The 16,263-nt window shown below is 35.6% G+C and overlaps 1 protein-coding gene across 50 annotated transcripts in view; it reads left to right on the plus strand.

Moving 5' to 3' along the window:
• Positions 1 to 16,263, plus strand: part of CCDC158 (coiled-coil domain containing 158) — a 76,509-nt gene that overhangs the window by 47,542 nt on the left and 12,704 nt on the right. For 26 of the 50 annotated variants that reach the window (XM_081584791.1, XM_081584759.1, XM_081584691.1 and 23 more), the window contains 4 exons: positions 56 to 181; positions 12,878 to 13,035; positions 15,195 to 15,254; positions 16,135 to 16,194. In XM_081584791.1, the coding sequence (XP_081440917.1) occupies positions 56 to 181; positions 12,878 to 13,035; positions 15,195 to 15,254; positions 16,135 to 16,194 (404 nt within the window). The remainder of the gene's footprint in view (positions 1 to 55; positions 182 to 12,877; positions 13,036 to 15,194; positions 15,255 to 16,134; positions 16,195 to 16,263) is intronic. The other 24 variants (XM_081584914.1, XM_081584840.1, XM_081584968.1 and 21 more) reach the window with 1 other exon arrangement.

Consider the following 16,263-nt stretch of genomic DNA (forward strand, 5'->3'; position numbering starts at 1 on the left):
ACAATTCCAGTTGTAGGTTGACAGTTATTTTGCTCACACGTATACTGTCTTCCAGGAACTGCAGGGCCCTGGATACACCTCCAGTTCTGCTGTGAAACCACGCCTTCTACAGCCATCATCTGCTGCCCGTTCTCATTCCAATGTTCCATCTTCCCAGTCTACAGCCAGCTTCCTGTCTCATGTAAGTCACTTGTCTTATAGTTTGTGATGCAAATGGCATAATATGTAAATAATTTTAAGTTGAGAAGAATTTCATTTAAAAAATAAACCTATAGTTTATGACATTTTCAGTTTTTAGAATTTAAATTTATACAGACAAGGTGAACAAAAAGGTTTTTCTTTCTTGTTTGGTATTTTCTCTGGGAAAAAACAAGACATGAAATAGTGATATTAATGTAAACAATAATTATTAAAGTAAATTATTTAATAACCTGTATTCATTTTTTCTACCATAAGCATTCAGTTTACAAAGCCAGTATTGAGATGGCTAAAATAAGCATCACTTCAAATGCCAAAGGCAAATGATTTGTCTTGTAGTACTCTACTGAGATGAAAATGATTTGCTGTATATTGTCTCTTTGTGACCTATACGTGGACTTATTTATAATCATAAAGATTTTATTAATATTAAAATTGTTATTCTCTTCAGTTAAAATATTAGAGAGTTTGAAAAATTTTGTGACCTATATGTGGACTTATTTATAATCATAAAGATTTTATTAATATTAAAATTGTTATTCTCTTTAGTTAAAATATTAGAGAGTTTGAAAAATTTTTAGTTTAACCTTTCATACTATTAAAGCTTAGGAAAAAATATGCACAGTATAAAATTCAGATTTTCTCTTCTCTGAAGTTATATGTACTTATCATACCACTAATCCCTTGCAACCAGTATTCAGCTCCAGCTCTAAAGAAATGAGACATATTTCATATCACTCATGAAAATCTGTTTCATTAGTTAATAGCCCTATTGTATGTATAGCAACAAGGTCACTGGTAACCTACCAGTTAATCTGCCTGTGCATTGAATAAAAAACATGCACTGCAGAGTGAACAGGTTGAAATGGACTCCTTTCACATACACATGGTATATGACTGATAAGCTGTCACACAATAACATTCTGTCAAACAAAAGAATATTATTAAAGGTAGTGGTGGTTTAGTCACTAAGTCTTGTGACCCCGTGGACTGTGGCCCGCCAGGCTCCTCTGTCCATGGGACTCTCCAGGTAAGAATACTGAAGTGGGTTGCCATTTCCTTCTTCAGGGGATCTTCCCAACCTAGGAATCAAACCTGGGTCTCCTGCATTGCAGGCAGATTCTTTACTGACTGAGCTACGAGGGAAGCCCAATATTATTAATATTAGAAGTTAAACATGGTTCTCTCTGGAGACTGGAAATTGGAGGTAGGCAGAGGAAGGGAAGAAAAGTGCTGCTTTTTGTTTTAAGTGTCATAAATCATTTTACTTTTAAAACTATATGCATGTTACATAAATAGAAATTAAGTTAAACCCTTCTCTCCATGAACTAAACAACAAACAAAGAACAACAAAGCATATTTGACCAGGAGTCACTGGGACTTAAGATGTGTCTCTAACTTCTTTGTGTGACCTTGGAAATTGAGTTAAATATACTGTGCCTTTTCATCTCTAATGAGGAGACTGGACTGTGCATCATCTCTAAGGTTTTTTTAGAAGATCAGCTCTGAAATTTCATGACTTTTCGTTACCCAAAAGCCAGCCTAGTAAGATAGGCTTTTTAATACATAGACTATGCTTGATTATAAAGAATCTCATCCCTCACTGAAAAAGTGCTAGTCATAAGTCTATTAAATTAAAAACTTTAGTTATAATTCTAACAGTAATAATGAAGTGTATTTTCTGAATAGATTGTTAAGCATGTTTTCTACAATTAATTTCTTCCCTTAAAAATGTTTATTATATAATTATACACATTAAATGTAATATACATTCTTTGTTCTGTTCACTGATGTGTTCTGAGTACCTAGAAAAGTATCTAGCATGTGGTAGATATTCAGCACATGTTTGTCTAATAGATGAATGAATTCATTGTACTGATAAAATATTGGGTTCAGGTTTTCATTGTTTCTACTGATAAGTCAGTTTTAAGTCATACTGTTGCTTTTTTGAAGGTAATTTTCTTCTCTGACCACTGTGAAGATTTTGGTTTAAGCAGTTTGACTGTCTGTGCCTACCTGTTGTCTTCTTTATCTCTTGTGGGTCACTGATCTCCCTGGATGTGTGGATTGATATCTTTCATTGATTTGGGGAAATTTGTATCTTTTATGCTGTTGCTGCTAAGTTGCTTCAGTCATGTCCGACTCTGTGCGACCCCATAGACGGCAGCCCACCAGGCTCCCCTGTCCCTGGGATTCTCCAGGCAAGAACACTGGAGTGGGTTGCCATTTCCTTCTCCAATGCATGAAAGTGAAAAGTGAAAGTGAAGTTGCTCAGTCGTGTCCGACTCTTCGTGACCCCATGGATTGCAGCCTACCAGGCTCCTCCGTCCATGGGATTTTCCAGGCAAGAGTACTGGAGTGGGGTGCCATCGCCTTCTCCGTGTATCTTTTATATTTTTGATTATTTTTTTCTTCCCCATTCTCTTGTTTCCTTCGGGAACTTGTACTATTAAATAACTTTACTTTTTTAATTGCTATGTTATAGCTCCATTGTTTGAATCTCCTGTGGAATTGTAAGCATTATTTCTCTTGATTTCTAGTCATATTTTTGTTTAGTCTTTTTACTTCCTTTTTTTCAAGACTTTATTTTTTAGAGCAGTTTTAGATTCACACCAAAATTGAAAGGAGGATACAGAGATTGCCCATATACCTCTTGCCCCCACACATGCACAGCCTCCCTGTTATCAGCATCATTCTCTGTAATGATACATGTGTTATCAAAGATGAGCCTACATAGACACATCATAATCACCCCAAGTTCATGGTTTACCTTGGGGTTTATTCTTGGTGTGGTACATTCTATGGGTTTGTACCAATGTTTATAAATGTGTCGTTACTGATATATATCCATTATTATCATACCATACACAGTATTTTCACTTTCCTATCCTAAAATTCTCTATGCTCTGCCTATTGATCCTTACCCTCCTTCCACCCCTGGCAACCACTGATCTTTTATTATCTCCTAGTTTTACCTTTTCCAGAATGCCACTGAGTTGGAATCATACCATATGTTATCTTTTCAGATTGGCTTCTTTCACTTAAGCAATGTGCATTTAAGCTTCATCCATGTCTCTTCATGGCTTGATAGTCATTTATTTTTAGCTTGGAATGATAATTCATTGCACCACAGTTTATCTGTTCATCTCCTGGAGGGTACTGTGGTTGCTGCCAAGGTTTGGTAATTATTAATAGAACTGCTGTCAACATCCATGTGTAGTTTTTTGTGTAGGTATGTTTTAAACTTCTTTGGGCAAATATAGATAGCATGATTGCTGGGTCATATAGTAAGAATCTGTTTCATTTTGTAAGAAACTACCAAACTGTCTTCCAGGGTGGTTGTACCATTTTACACTCCCACCAGCAGCGAGTGAGAGTTCTTCTTATTCCACAGCTTCACCAGCATTTGGCAGAGATTGTCTAATGCAGTAGTTTCCTGTGAAAGGGTGCATTTCATTCATTGTGTTTTAAAACCTTGCATGTCTGAAAATACCTTTGTTCTTCATTTATATTTGATTGATACACAAAATGCTGCTACTCTTGTGCTGTTTTGATTCCAGGGTCTATGTATGTGATCTGTTTGTTTTTCAAAGCTTTTGGAGTCCTTTTTTTTATCCCTGGTACTCATTTCAGGGTGATCTCTGCTGGGGGTCTTTTCCCCTTCACTGTATAGGGAAAGAACTTATGTTCTTTTCTCTCAGAAATTTTCTTGTATTATTTATTTGATCAATTCCCTCCCTCCACTTTTACAGTTCTTTCTGGAATTCCTGTTAAGTCACCTATTAGGCCTCCTGGATTTAGTCCCTAATCTTCTTTAATTTTGGCTTTCAATTTCTGTCTCCTCGTATTTTATTCCCAACTTTTGGGAAGACTCCTCAACTCCATCTTCCAAATACCTATTGAATTTTTTTTTCTAAATATCATTTTTAAAAAAATTTCCAGGAGACTTTTTTGTTTTTTAAGTCTGCTCTTTATATAGTTTTATGTTCTTTAGTGGATGCAGCGGTACTTTCTCATTTCCATTTAAGGCTGTTAATTTCAGTCTTTCAGTAATCTCTTCTGTTACCTGAATTATTGCTGTTTCTTCCAATTTATTTTTTTCTGTTTGTTTTGATGCCTGTCTTTCATGTTGGAGCTTTTTCCTTCACTGTTTGCTAATCACTAGCCGTCCATTCATATTTAAAATTGAGGTCCTAAAAAATAAAATTGAGGCCCTAAAAAACTAATTAAAAGCAGTTGGTAAGGTTCACAGGATTTGTCAACTAGTAGATGGTTAGGTATTACTTTTTAACTGACAGACCCAAAAACGATCTTACTTTTTTCTTGGTCCTGTCAATCCCACTACAGAACGAATCTCTTACTACTGACTTCTTGATGTAAATCTGTTTGCCGGTGTTCTGAAGGGGCGAGTGGGAGAGGGAGCCTGGGGCACATGTGTATCCATACAGTCTTTCTTTATTGCGCTTATGTTTTCAGTTTGCAGCCTCACCTCTGCCATGCCAGGTGTCCTCTTAGAGTCTAAATTACTCTGGTCCAACCTCACCCAGTGACTAAGCCTCTAATTTTATTTAGAGGAAAAGAATGAATTATTACCCAACTACATGGGGAAAACATCTGGTATTCTCACAGTTTCTGCCATAAGCTCTTAGCCAGTCCTCCCATTTTTGCTGCCCTGTGCTTCCCTGACCTTCAGAAATGCACAAGGCCTCCATTTCTTGAATCTTTCTTGCTGGTATACTCTGATGCAGAGCAGTTCACTGTTTCTTGGCTACTTCTGTGCAGGTCCTTAATGTTTTGGCTTCTTTGTTCTACTGAATTAGCTGTGAATTACCCATTTGCTTTTCATCTCCCCAAATTTTATCATCATTCCTCATCTAATAATCTAATATTATCTCTCTTTTCCTCTTTATCCTTGTTAATTTCTTTAGTGTCATTTTAGTGACACTAAAATAAATGGAATAAATGCCAAGTCTAATGTTTAAAAGTAGAACAAAAGTAGAATATCACTGCATGAATTGTTCTGCATTGCCCCTTTATCTCATTTCATTTTAGTCTTCTTGTTCCATGAGTCTAATAATAGTCATTATTTACTGAAGACCAGGCACTGTACGATATTCTTTCTATAGATTATATAATTTATTCCTCACAACTACCCACATGAAGTAAGTCCTGTTATTATAACAATTTTTCAGGGAAAGAAACTAAGGCTTGGAGAAGCTAAATGAGTTATACAAAGTTCACACTGCAAAAACACAGTTGTGCCAAAACTTAACCAAGATGGCCTGGGTCTAGAATTTGTCTTCGTAATTAGTTTGCTGTACTGATTATGTACACCACACTGTTGAATGCTATTTATAAAAAAAAATAAATAGATGATGCTGTAAATAAATATTCTACCTGAACTAATTGTGTATTTTATTAGGTCCTTGTGACTGATGATTATACACTTTCAGAGGTCCAGAGGCATTAAAAATTATCAAGTTGATTGTCCTAGTGTTATTAATAATAGAAGAGAAAATGGTAGAATTGGAAAACCTTTTATTGTCTGATTGGCCCAAGCTCAGAAACCAAGACCATGTGTGTATGTATGTGTATGTATATACACATACAAACACAGATACACACACATAATTGGTAGCCTGACACAGAAGCATTCTAGATTAAACTTTTAGATAAAGATTATTTTAGCATTTAAAATAGAATAATCCCAGGATAATATGATTTATTTTATTTATATATCAGATTCCATACACATGCACTGTGATTTGTGCTAGCTGTGCTCGATCTTTGTCACTGAAGTACCCATGATGTGAGCAAGATTTTCAGTAAGACTTTATATAACTTTGGTTTCCTATTCACCCATTTTTAATATACAGTATAAATAATATATTTATATTCTAAATAGTATATTTATATTCCATTTTTATTGCAATCTTCTGACAGGAATATAAGTATTATAGGAGATGGATTTGGTCAGGCATTCTTAAAATAGAACAGTCTAATTCAAACTGAGTGAGATCAAGCTTTTATTTTTAGCTTTTTCATTTATCTTCTATCTTTGGAGAGTGGAGATAGAAGGTGTTGAGAAGCACACACTCTCCTAGATATTACTTATCTTAAGTTATAACTCATGTTTGCCTATAATGGTCTCAAGGCCATTAGAGAGAACAGTATCTGGAGAAGATGGAGGTGCATTAGAGATGTAATTCGCAAGTTATTTTGGAAACAAGTCTGACATAAGACAATTTCAGAGTCAAAATGTGATAGGAAGCTAATCAAATCATAAAATAAACCTTAAGTTTAACAATGACAGTATAAGCTCATATTCATCCCTTGAAATAAAAAAGCTTGTATAAGTTTTAACCTGAAAATGTATGTCCCCTAGAAATAGCCTTAATGTATATCCTAAGGGTCAAAGGATTGAAGTGAGGGAGAGCAAGATTCTTTGATGGGCTCCAGTAACCTCATGAAGAACTTGCATGTAGCTGTTTCTTTACCAGCCAGACAAGATAGTCATAACCAGCCATACATAACCAGCCAGTCATAGGTAAAGAATGGTTTTAAATCATTCATTTCCTAGCTATTTTCTAATTTTTTTAAGTGTATTTTGTTCATGTTAAACATCAAAATTTGTTCCATATGAATCAAACAGTAAAGTATTAAAAATGAACTTTTTAATAAGTATTACAAGTAAAAGCACTATAAGATTTACAGACATGAAAAGGAATAATTGACTATTTTGAGTAAATAAAACTTAAATCAGAAGCCACCATAAACTAAAATGAAATCACAAACTAGAAAAATATTTCTAGTAAACAAAGGGTTAATATAAAATATAAAGAGTTTTTACATACTTGGATAAAGATAGCATATATTCTAAAAGAAAAGTATAGAAAAGACATGTATATAAAATTCATATAAGAAATGCATATAGTCCATAAACATGAAAAATGTTCAAGCTCATTTATAATCAGTTAATAATTGTTACATACTAAAGCTAAAACAAACAACTTTGTGTATAGAATGGTCAAATGGTAATGGGAAGGGTATGGTATAATGGCCACTCTTCTGTCACACCTTATTGATGAACATATAAATTGATAAGACTTTATGTTGTCATTTTTGCTTCCAAAGTTCACTGTTTCTTTTTGTTTTAAAATTAATAGACTTTTTGTTGGAGTGGTTTTAGCCTTACAGAAAATTGAGCAGAAAATATGGAGAGTTCCCATAGATTCTCTTTGCTGTCCTCCTCCCTCCCCCCAGCTTCCCCTATTACCAGCATGTTGCATTAGTGTGGTACATTTGTTATAATTGGTAAACCAATATTGATACATTGTTATTAACTGAAGTCTATAATTTTCACTGGGGCTCACTCCTTATATTGTGGGGCTTTCCTGATGGCTGTCAGTGGGTAAAGAACCTACCTGCAATGCAGGTGACACAGGAGACACGAGTTTGACTGCTGGATCGGGAAGATCCCCTGGAGTAGGAAATGGCAACCCACTCCAGTATTATTGCCTGAAAAATCCTATGGACAGAGGAGCCTGGCAGTGTACAGTCCAGTGCAGAGAGTCAGACACTACTGAACATCACATGCACCTTATATTGTACATTCTGTGCATTTTGACATATGTATGATGATATATATCCACCATTACAGTATTAAACAGAATAGTTTACTGCTCAAAAAGTGCCCTGTGCTTCACCTTTTCATCCGTTGCTTCCTTGCTCAGAACCCCTGGCAACCAGTGATCTTTTTTACTGTCTTCATATTTTTGTCTTTTCCAGAATGTCATATAAGCAGAGGCATCTAGTTAGTCTTTTCAGATTGGCTTCTTTCACTGAGCAATATGCTTGCAAGATTTTTTCATTTCTTTTCGTCCCTTAATAGTTAGTTTCTTTTTTTACTGAATAATGTTTCACAGTATGGATGTACCACAGTTTATCCAGTCACTTATTGAAGGATATCTTGATTGCTTCCAAGTTTTGGAAAGTTATGAATAAACCTGCTATAAACATCTATGTGCAGGTTTTGCATAGACATAAGTTTTCAACTCTGTTAGATAAATGCTACAGAGTGTGATTGCTGCATTTTATAGTACTAGCATGTTTAGTTTTGTAAGAAACTACCAAACTGTCTCTCAAAGCGGCTGTACCATTTTGCAGTCTCACCAGCAGTGAATGAGAGTTCCTGTTGCTCCCCATCCTTGTCAACATTAGGTGTTGTCAGTGTTTGAATTTTAGCCATTCTAAGGCAACAAAGGTCCGTCTAGTCAAGGCTATGGTTTAAGCCAACAAAGATCTGTCTAGTCAAGGCTATGGTTTTTCCAGTGGTCATGTATGGATGTGAGAGTTGGACTGTGAAGAAAGCTGAGCACCGAAGAACTGATGCTTTTGAACTGTGGTGTTGGAGAAGACTCTTGAGAGTCCCTTGGACTGCAAGGAGATCCAACCAGTCCATCCTAAAGGAGATCAGTCCTGAGTGTTCATTGGTAGGACTGATGTCAAAGCTGAAACTCCAATACTTTGGCCACCTCATGCGAAGAGTTGATTCATTGGAAAAGACCCTAATGCTGGGAAGGACTGGGGGCAGGAGGAAAAGGGGATAACAGAGGATGAGATGGCTGGATGGCATCACCAACTCGATGGACATGAGTTTGGGTAGACTCCGGGAGTTAGTGATGGACAGGGAGGCCTGGCATGCTGCAATTCATGGGGTCGCAAAGAGTCGGACACGACTGAGCAACTGAACTGAACTGAGTGTGATATCGTGTAGTTTTAATTTGAAATTCCTTAATGAAATATGATGTTGAGCATATTTTCATATACTTATTTGCCTTCTATATATTTTTTATAGTGAGATGTCTGTTCCGAACGTTTGCCTGTTTTTTAATGGGCGTTTAAAATTTTTTCTTACTGTTGAGTTTTAAGAGGTTCTTTTTGGAAGTATATTTTAGCTACCAGTCTTACGTCACATGTTTTGAAAAGATTTTCTGCCAGTCTGTGATTTTTGTTTCCATTTTTTTTTTAAACTATCTTTCGTAAGGAAAAGTTTTTAAAGTTAAAAAGTCCAGCTTACTGATGCTTTTCTTTCATGGATCATGCTTTTGATTTATATCTAAAATGTCATCATGAATCCCAAAGTCATCTAAATTTTCTCCTGTATTATCCTCTAGAGTTTTATAGTCTGGAATTTTTACAAATAGGTCTGTGATTCACTTTGAGTTAATTTTTGTGAAAGATATAAGGTCTGCATCTAGATTCATTTTTTTAATGCATGTGAATGTCCAGTTGTTCCAGTACCATTTGTTGAAAATACTGCCTTTTCTCTACTAAAATACCTTTGCTCCTTTGTTGAAGACCAGTTGATTATACTTGTATGGGACTGTTCCTGGGATCTTCATTTTATTCTGTCCCATCAGTCTATTTGTCTATTCTTTTACCAGTACCGCACTGTCTTATTACAGTAAATCTTGAGCTTGGGAAATGTCAGTTCTCCAACTTTGTTCGCTTTCACTGTTGTCTTTCCTATTCTGAGGTTTTTGCCTTCCCATATACACTTTAGAATCAGTTTGTCAATATATCAAGGGGAGCATCGTAGCTAGAATGCACAGCTAACCCTGTTGACATCTTCTTCATGACTCTGTCCTGGTACTAACACACTATATACATTGTCAAGTTAACCTTTCTGGTTACTCTAAATCCATAAATATGATGCATATAAGATACTTCATGTGTTTTTATGCTAAGGGGAGAAGGAAGTAGAAACCAGCCTTTTTTGAGTACTTACTATGCATACATTAAGTACTTCTCATTCCTTATGCCATCCTTATAAAGTAAGAGTTATTTTCCCCATTTTTACAGATTAGGAAATGGAGACTAAAAGAAGCATTTCCCTTGTTATAATGAAATGAACTGTTTATGAATTTGTAGGTTATTACACTGATAATTTATAATAAGTGTCATGGGCTTAAAATTTTTTAATTACAAAGCTTATTAAGTAAAAGTGGGCAGAAGATATGAAGGTCCAGGTGTTATATTGAGATTTCAAGGTTAGAGCTGAAGTGATTGAATATTGCAATAGGATAAGTCTTTTGAAGTTTTATTTCACATCAGATATGAGGTCCACCAGTGCTAGGCCAAGAACAAAGCCTTTGTTTGGTGAAACTGGATCTGCTTAGCAACAAATGCTTTTATTCATGATTAAGAAACTGGTTCAGCATGTGCGGTATATGGGAAATCTGTGTACCTTCTACTCATTTTTGCTGTGAGCCTAAAATTTCTCTAAAAAATAAAAGCTATTAAAAATGGTTCACATCTTTGTATATTTTAAATCAATGAAATAAAATTTAATAGTTTAATGGAATCTTAATTTATGAAACTCTGAACTCATCATGGTAATTTCTCAGTAAGATGACCACCAGTAAACTGGTAAAATCATACTTACCACACATTCAGTTAGTTAGAACTCTTGACATCTTCAACTGGATATTCTATGTGGTTTATCAGTGGGAATAGGAAGGGAAGGACAATGTGAGGGTTATACCAGTAGCATCAACACTTGATTGGCATGGACCCTAGAAAAGTAAAGCCTAAAGAACAAGAATTTTGCAGTGTTTATCCTTCAACAACCAGTATGTCTGGCAGGTGTAACTCTACCTTGAGTCAGACACTTCCGGCCAAAATACCTTTATGATGATTGTTGCCTCTCTAGCCATGCTGCTGCTGCTGCTGCTAAGTCGCTTCAGTCGCGTCTGACTCTGTGTGACCCCATAGACAGTAGCCCACCAGGCTCCTCCGTCCCTGGGATTCTCCAGGCAAGAATACTGGAGTGGGTTGCCATTTCCTTCTCCAATGCACGAAAGTGAAAAGTGAAAGTGAAGTCGCTCAGTCGTGTCCGACTCTTTGCGACCCCATGGACCGCAGCCTACCAGGCTCCTCCGTCCATGGGATTTTCCAGGCAAGAGTACTGGAGTGGGGTGCCATTGCCTTCTCCTCTCTAGCCATGAGTACCCTCTAACTAAGTCCACCTGCTCACGAGGGCAACCTCTGATTATTATTAGGTTTCCTCTCTTTTTGTGCCTATTGGGAACATCTGTGCTTCTTTTTATATTATAAATATCCATTGAGGAATACTAGCTACCTGAAAAATCTTTCTTTAATATTATTTCCCAACTAACATAGTTTGAAAATATTGAATGTCTCTTTCCTCATCAGTAAAGTGGTGGGGGGCTAGATTCACTCAATGTAGAGGGTTCCTTACTTCTAAAATTCAATAGCTTTATAAAATTGGTTCATCCCTTAACAAATTATTGAAATTATTTTACCTGGATATAGTTATAAATATTTAATGGCATGGTAAGATGTCCATACTATATTGTTAAAGTTAAAAAATTTAAAAAATGATTTCACTATGTTGTAAAAAAGAAAAAGGAAATTAACATATGATACAGTGTTATTAACTAAAGTACAGATTTTGTTCAAATTTCACAAAATTTTATGCTAGTTTCCATTATTTGTTTTCATATCTTATTCAAGATTCCACATAGTATTTAGTTGCATTGAGTAGCTTCAGCTATATGCAACAAATTTTGGTAAATTCTCTTTTCATCTTTTTTCTGTTGCAAATATTTTCTAATTTTCCTTGTTACAGCTTCTTAGATACACCCATCATTTAAAAGTGGAAATTTAGTTTCCACATGCACAGAGTTTTAAAATATCTTTGATATTAATTTCTCATTTAAATGCTTTCTTCTCTGCAATCACCCTCTGTGTTTTTTCAGTCTTCTAACTTTATTGAGAGTAAGAAAGCCTCAATCAATGGCTTTATTAAAGATCTAAATCAAAAGATCTCTCTTGGCTAAACCAAAGATCTCTCTTGGTAAATGTCACATTGCACTTGAAAATATGTGGGTTATTTTCAAATACCTTTTGATATTGATTTCTAACCATAATTCCACAGTGATAAGAGAACAGACTGTGTATAATTTCAATACCTTTAGACCATGAAATTTTTCCACCTTGTTTTATGTCCCTGGATATGTTCCTGTGTCTCCTAATTTATAGTCTATGGGAACTTGAATAGAATATGTATCCTACTGTTGTGTGAAAATTATATAAATCTTAATTATGTTGAAAAATAAAGTCCCTGCTAATTATAAAAGAAGAAAAGATTTTTAAATAGATGTGTATAGTTTAATCCTGTATAGTTTACTTTATACATATGTGTATAAATAGGTATGTACATGCATGCTAAGTCACTTCAGTCATGTCTGACTCTTTGTGACCCTATGAACTGTAGCCTACCAGGCTCCTCTGACCATGAGATTCTCCAGGCAAGAATATTGAAGTGGGTTGCCATGCTCTCCTCCAGGGGATTTTCCTGACTCAGGAATTAAACCTGCAGCTCTTAAATCTCTTGCATTGGCAGACAGGTTCTTTACCACTAGCACCACCTGGGAAGCCCATAAATAGATATATATGCATTTATGAATTAGATATAGCACTGTGTTGATTGGATATTACTGATTTATCTCTGAGTAGTAAGATTACAGGTTTTTTATTTCTTCTTTTTCTCCTCCATAATTTGTTTACCAGTTGAATTAATTTTATAATAGGAAATGGCATTCAAATCTGAAAAAAACAAAGTGTCCTTGTCTTGTAAATTGTTTTCATTCAGCATTCTATGAAACCTAACGCAAAGGAAGATCCAACAAGGGACTTGAAACAGCTTCTCCAGGAGTTGAGAAGTGTGATCAACGAGGAGCCAGCCGTGCCTCTGGGCAAGAGCGAGGAAGACGGGAGAGCACCGTCTCTGGGGGTCTCCTTTGTGGCTGTGTAAGACTGAATGTGCTTCAGAGTGGGAAAGTGTCCCTCAGCAGTGGTTGGCCATCACGTTGTCTACATGGGAGGTTGAGGTTACATTAACTTTGAGGGGTATCTGGACATTACTAGGAGAAATGATATGAAAGTGGAGGAGTTAGCAGAAGTGAAACCGCTTGATATCAAGAGAAAATATTATTTGTTCTATTCAGAAATTAGTCAGGGCAAAGTGTGACCCAAAGTTACATTCACACAGTAATTTATAATTCCCAGCAAATTTCACATCCATAATCTTACTCGATTATCACAGCAACTGTTTGAGACAAGACAGAGCAGGATTTATTTATCCCATTTTAAAAATAAGAAGAACACAAGTTCCAAAAGGTTGACTTACCTGCAGCCACATATGGTGGAGCTAAAACTCGAACCCTGAGAACTGCATACTCTTCAAGTATAAACTAATTGGAAAGCTTTGGCTCCCTAGGCATTCATGCCAGTGACTTAAATTAATGTAAAATCAGATCCAAAAAGTGATTCAACTAGTCTACCAGCCACTGCCTACGTGTACTTACAGAATCAATGAGATCCTCATACTCTTTTCAAGTAGTGTTTTAAAATTTTAATGTGTGCTATTATTAAATTAACTTAGAGCATTTTAGCACAGTATCATACTATATTATTAGCATTATAACATTAATTATATGTTGTTAGTATTATAGCAACCCAGTTTTGTAAAATTTGTTTTCTGGTTATATAGCAAATATCTCAAAATCATACTCTCTGACACAATGCTTATATGTAAACAATCTCCAGTTTCTTTGAGATGTTCAGTTAGTGTTTATTAACCTGAGGTAGCAAAATATTAATTGGATTTGTCTATTTTACTAATAATATTTGTTAATAGTAGTAGTAAAATATTAGTGATTGTCTGGTTACCTAACATAACATTGCGTTCTCTGAATCACATGTCAGAAACATCCCCTTGTCACTCCATCCAAGAACACTTATATGTGCAGAGTATTTTTTAAAAAATGTTCTCATGCATTTTACTTATTTTTTTCAATTTTTAAATTGAAGTATAGTTGATTTACAATGTTGTTTTAATTTCTGCTATATAGCAAAGTGATTCACTTACAGATACATGTACATTCTTTTTTAAATATTCTTTTCCATTATGGTTTATCATGGGATATTGAGTATAGTTCTCTATGCTACACAGTAGGACCTTGTTGTTTATGTATTTTATATATAAATGCTTACGTCTGCTAACCCCAAACTCCCACTCCTTCCCTTTTCCACCCTCCTTCTCCCTTGGCAATCACCAGTCTGTTCTCTGTGTCCGTCATTCTGTCTCTGTTTCATAGATAGGTTAATTTGTGTCATAGTTCAGATTACAGATACAGGTGATATCATGTGGTATTTGTCTTCTCTTTCTGACTTGTTTCACTTAGTATCATCATCTCTGGTCACATCCATGTTGCTGCAGATGGCATTATTTTGTTCTTTTGATGGCTGAGTAGTATTCCACTGTATGTATGTACCACATCTTCTTTATCCATTTGTCTGTCAAAGGACAGTTAAGTTGTTGCCATGTCTTGGCTATTATGGATAGCAGAGCACTTTGGTTTTTGTCATAACTCTGTAATATACCTTCTAAGCTAGGGCAGTATTTATTAAGCTCATTTGACCAATGATTACATTGACATAGATTGAGTTGCCACCTCCTATGAGACAAAGAGACAAAGTCAGAAGTAAACAAAGTAAACATTAGAGCCCCTGGCTTCCAGAACTAATCATTCCACAAGATTGCCATGATCAAATTCCATCACTTCAACCGCAAATGATGTGCTTGACTATATTGGACTCTGTTGAATGTGAATATATTTGGCCCTTGCCTTTAGAGAATTTATGTTAATTTGCTATAATTCTACAAATGACCTTGTCACCAAAGCCTAAACTCAGCCTAAAGCTTTTAAAGGTTCAGGAACAAAAGCATTTCTAGGTTGACAAGCTCCATGGGTAGCCCTTTGCAAAATTTGCTTGGAGACCTAAAATCTACTGTTGTGCATTAAAGAAGAGTTAAATATATATGAGCAACTGATTATTCTAAAAATACGTGGAATCTGGAAATTATTCTTTGTGTAATTAACTCAGAGTTATATTTATCTATACAGAGATGATAGAGTAAGAGATTGCATTACTGAATCAAGCCTGAGATTAGAGATATGCCATAGGTAAGAGGAATCTGAGATTCTGAATCTTATTAATTGCCAAAGAATTGTATATGTGACCAGATAATTTGGGAAGTCTGGATTGGATAGTTGAGATGGGAATTGATGGAAAGATGTAATAGTGTTTAACTGAAACAAAAAAGGATTTCAGTGAAATATACTAAAATAACTTACTTTCTAAAAGTCAGCTTAATAGGCATTTTTTTTTTGCTGCTGTTTACTCAGATGAAGATATTTCTATGGTATGCCATTCCAAAAATGGAATACTTTTCCTACAGTTACAATAGCTTACATAACTTTGGAGAGGAAGGTGGTCTCAAAGGAAGTTGCAACAGCCTCAATATAGGGTTATAAGAATCTTACTGAAAACTGTCCTATTTTTATGAATAATCTAATAGCTGAATGTTTAAATGAAACCATTAAAAAGAGCATGAATAATTTACATCCATAACCCCTAAACAGAAACAGACAGTTCTGAGAACTGTCTTTAGCCAAAAAGGAGAAAAGCTAATATTAGTTAATTCCTCAGTCAGACACAGAAGCCATTGCCTGCAGGTCTTCAGTAGCTCCCAGCATCTGCTGCATTCAGCACATGGTTCTTCGACTGACACTGAAGCATCTCCCTAACTGGTCTCCAGCCTACTTTCCTCCTGTACTGAGCTCTGACCAAAACAGACTACTCCTGATTCCCAGAGGGGTCCGTGTCCTTCTGTCTTCAAGCTTCTCTCCATACATTCTCTCCACTGGGAAGAGCCAGCACCCCAGTCTCACTCTTTTAAATCTGCATCTGTCTAAAAGCAGTATTCAGAGGAACAGTTTGGTTTGATCACTAAATTAAAATAACATCACATAGTCTTTAACTTTTCCCACCCTCTGCCAACAGAAGCAACAACTCATTAAGGGAATCCACTGAAGGCAGCAAATCAAGTGAAACTTTTAGCAGGTAAGAAACCATCTGACCAGCCCTTGACTTTCAAAATGTCCCCTTTACTGCTATTTTTCATTCATTCAT

Source organism: Giraffa tippelskirchi, chromosome 1, assembly GCF_054371585.1.
Source record: "Giraffa tippelskirchi isolate mGirTip1 chromosome 1, T2T-mGirTip1v1.2.pri, whole genome shotgun sequence".
In the NCBI taxonomy this organism is placed as follows: Eukaryota; Metazoa; Chordata; class Mammalia; order Artiodactyla; family Giraffidae; genus Giraffa; species Giraffa tippelskirchi.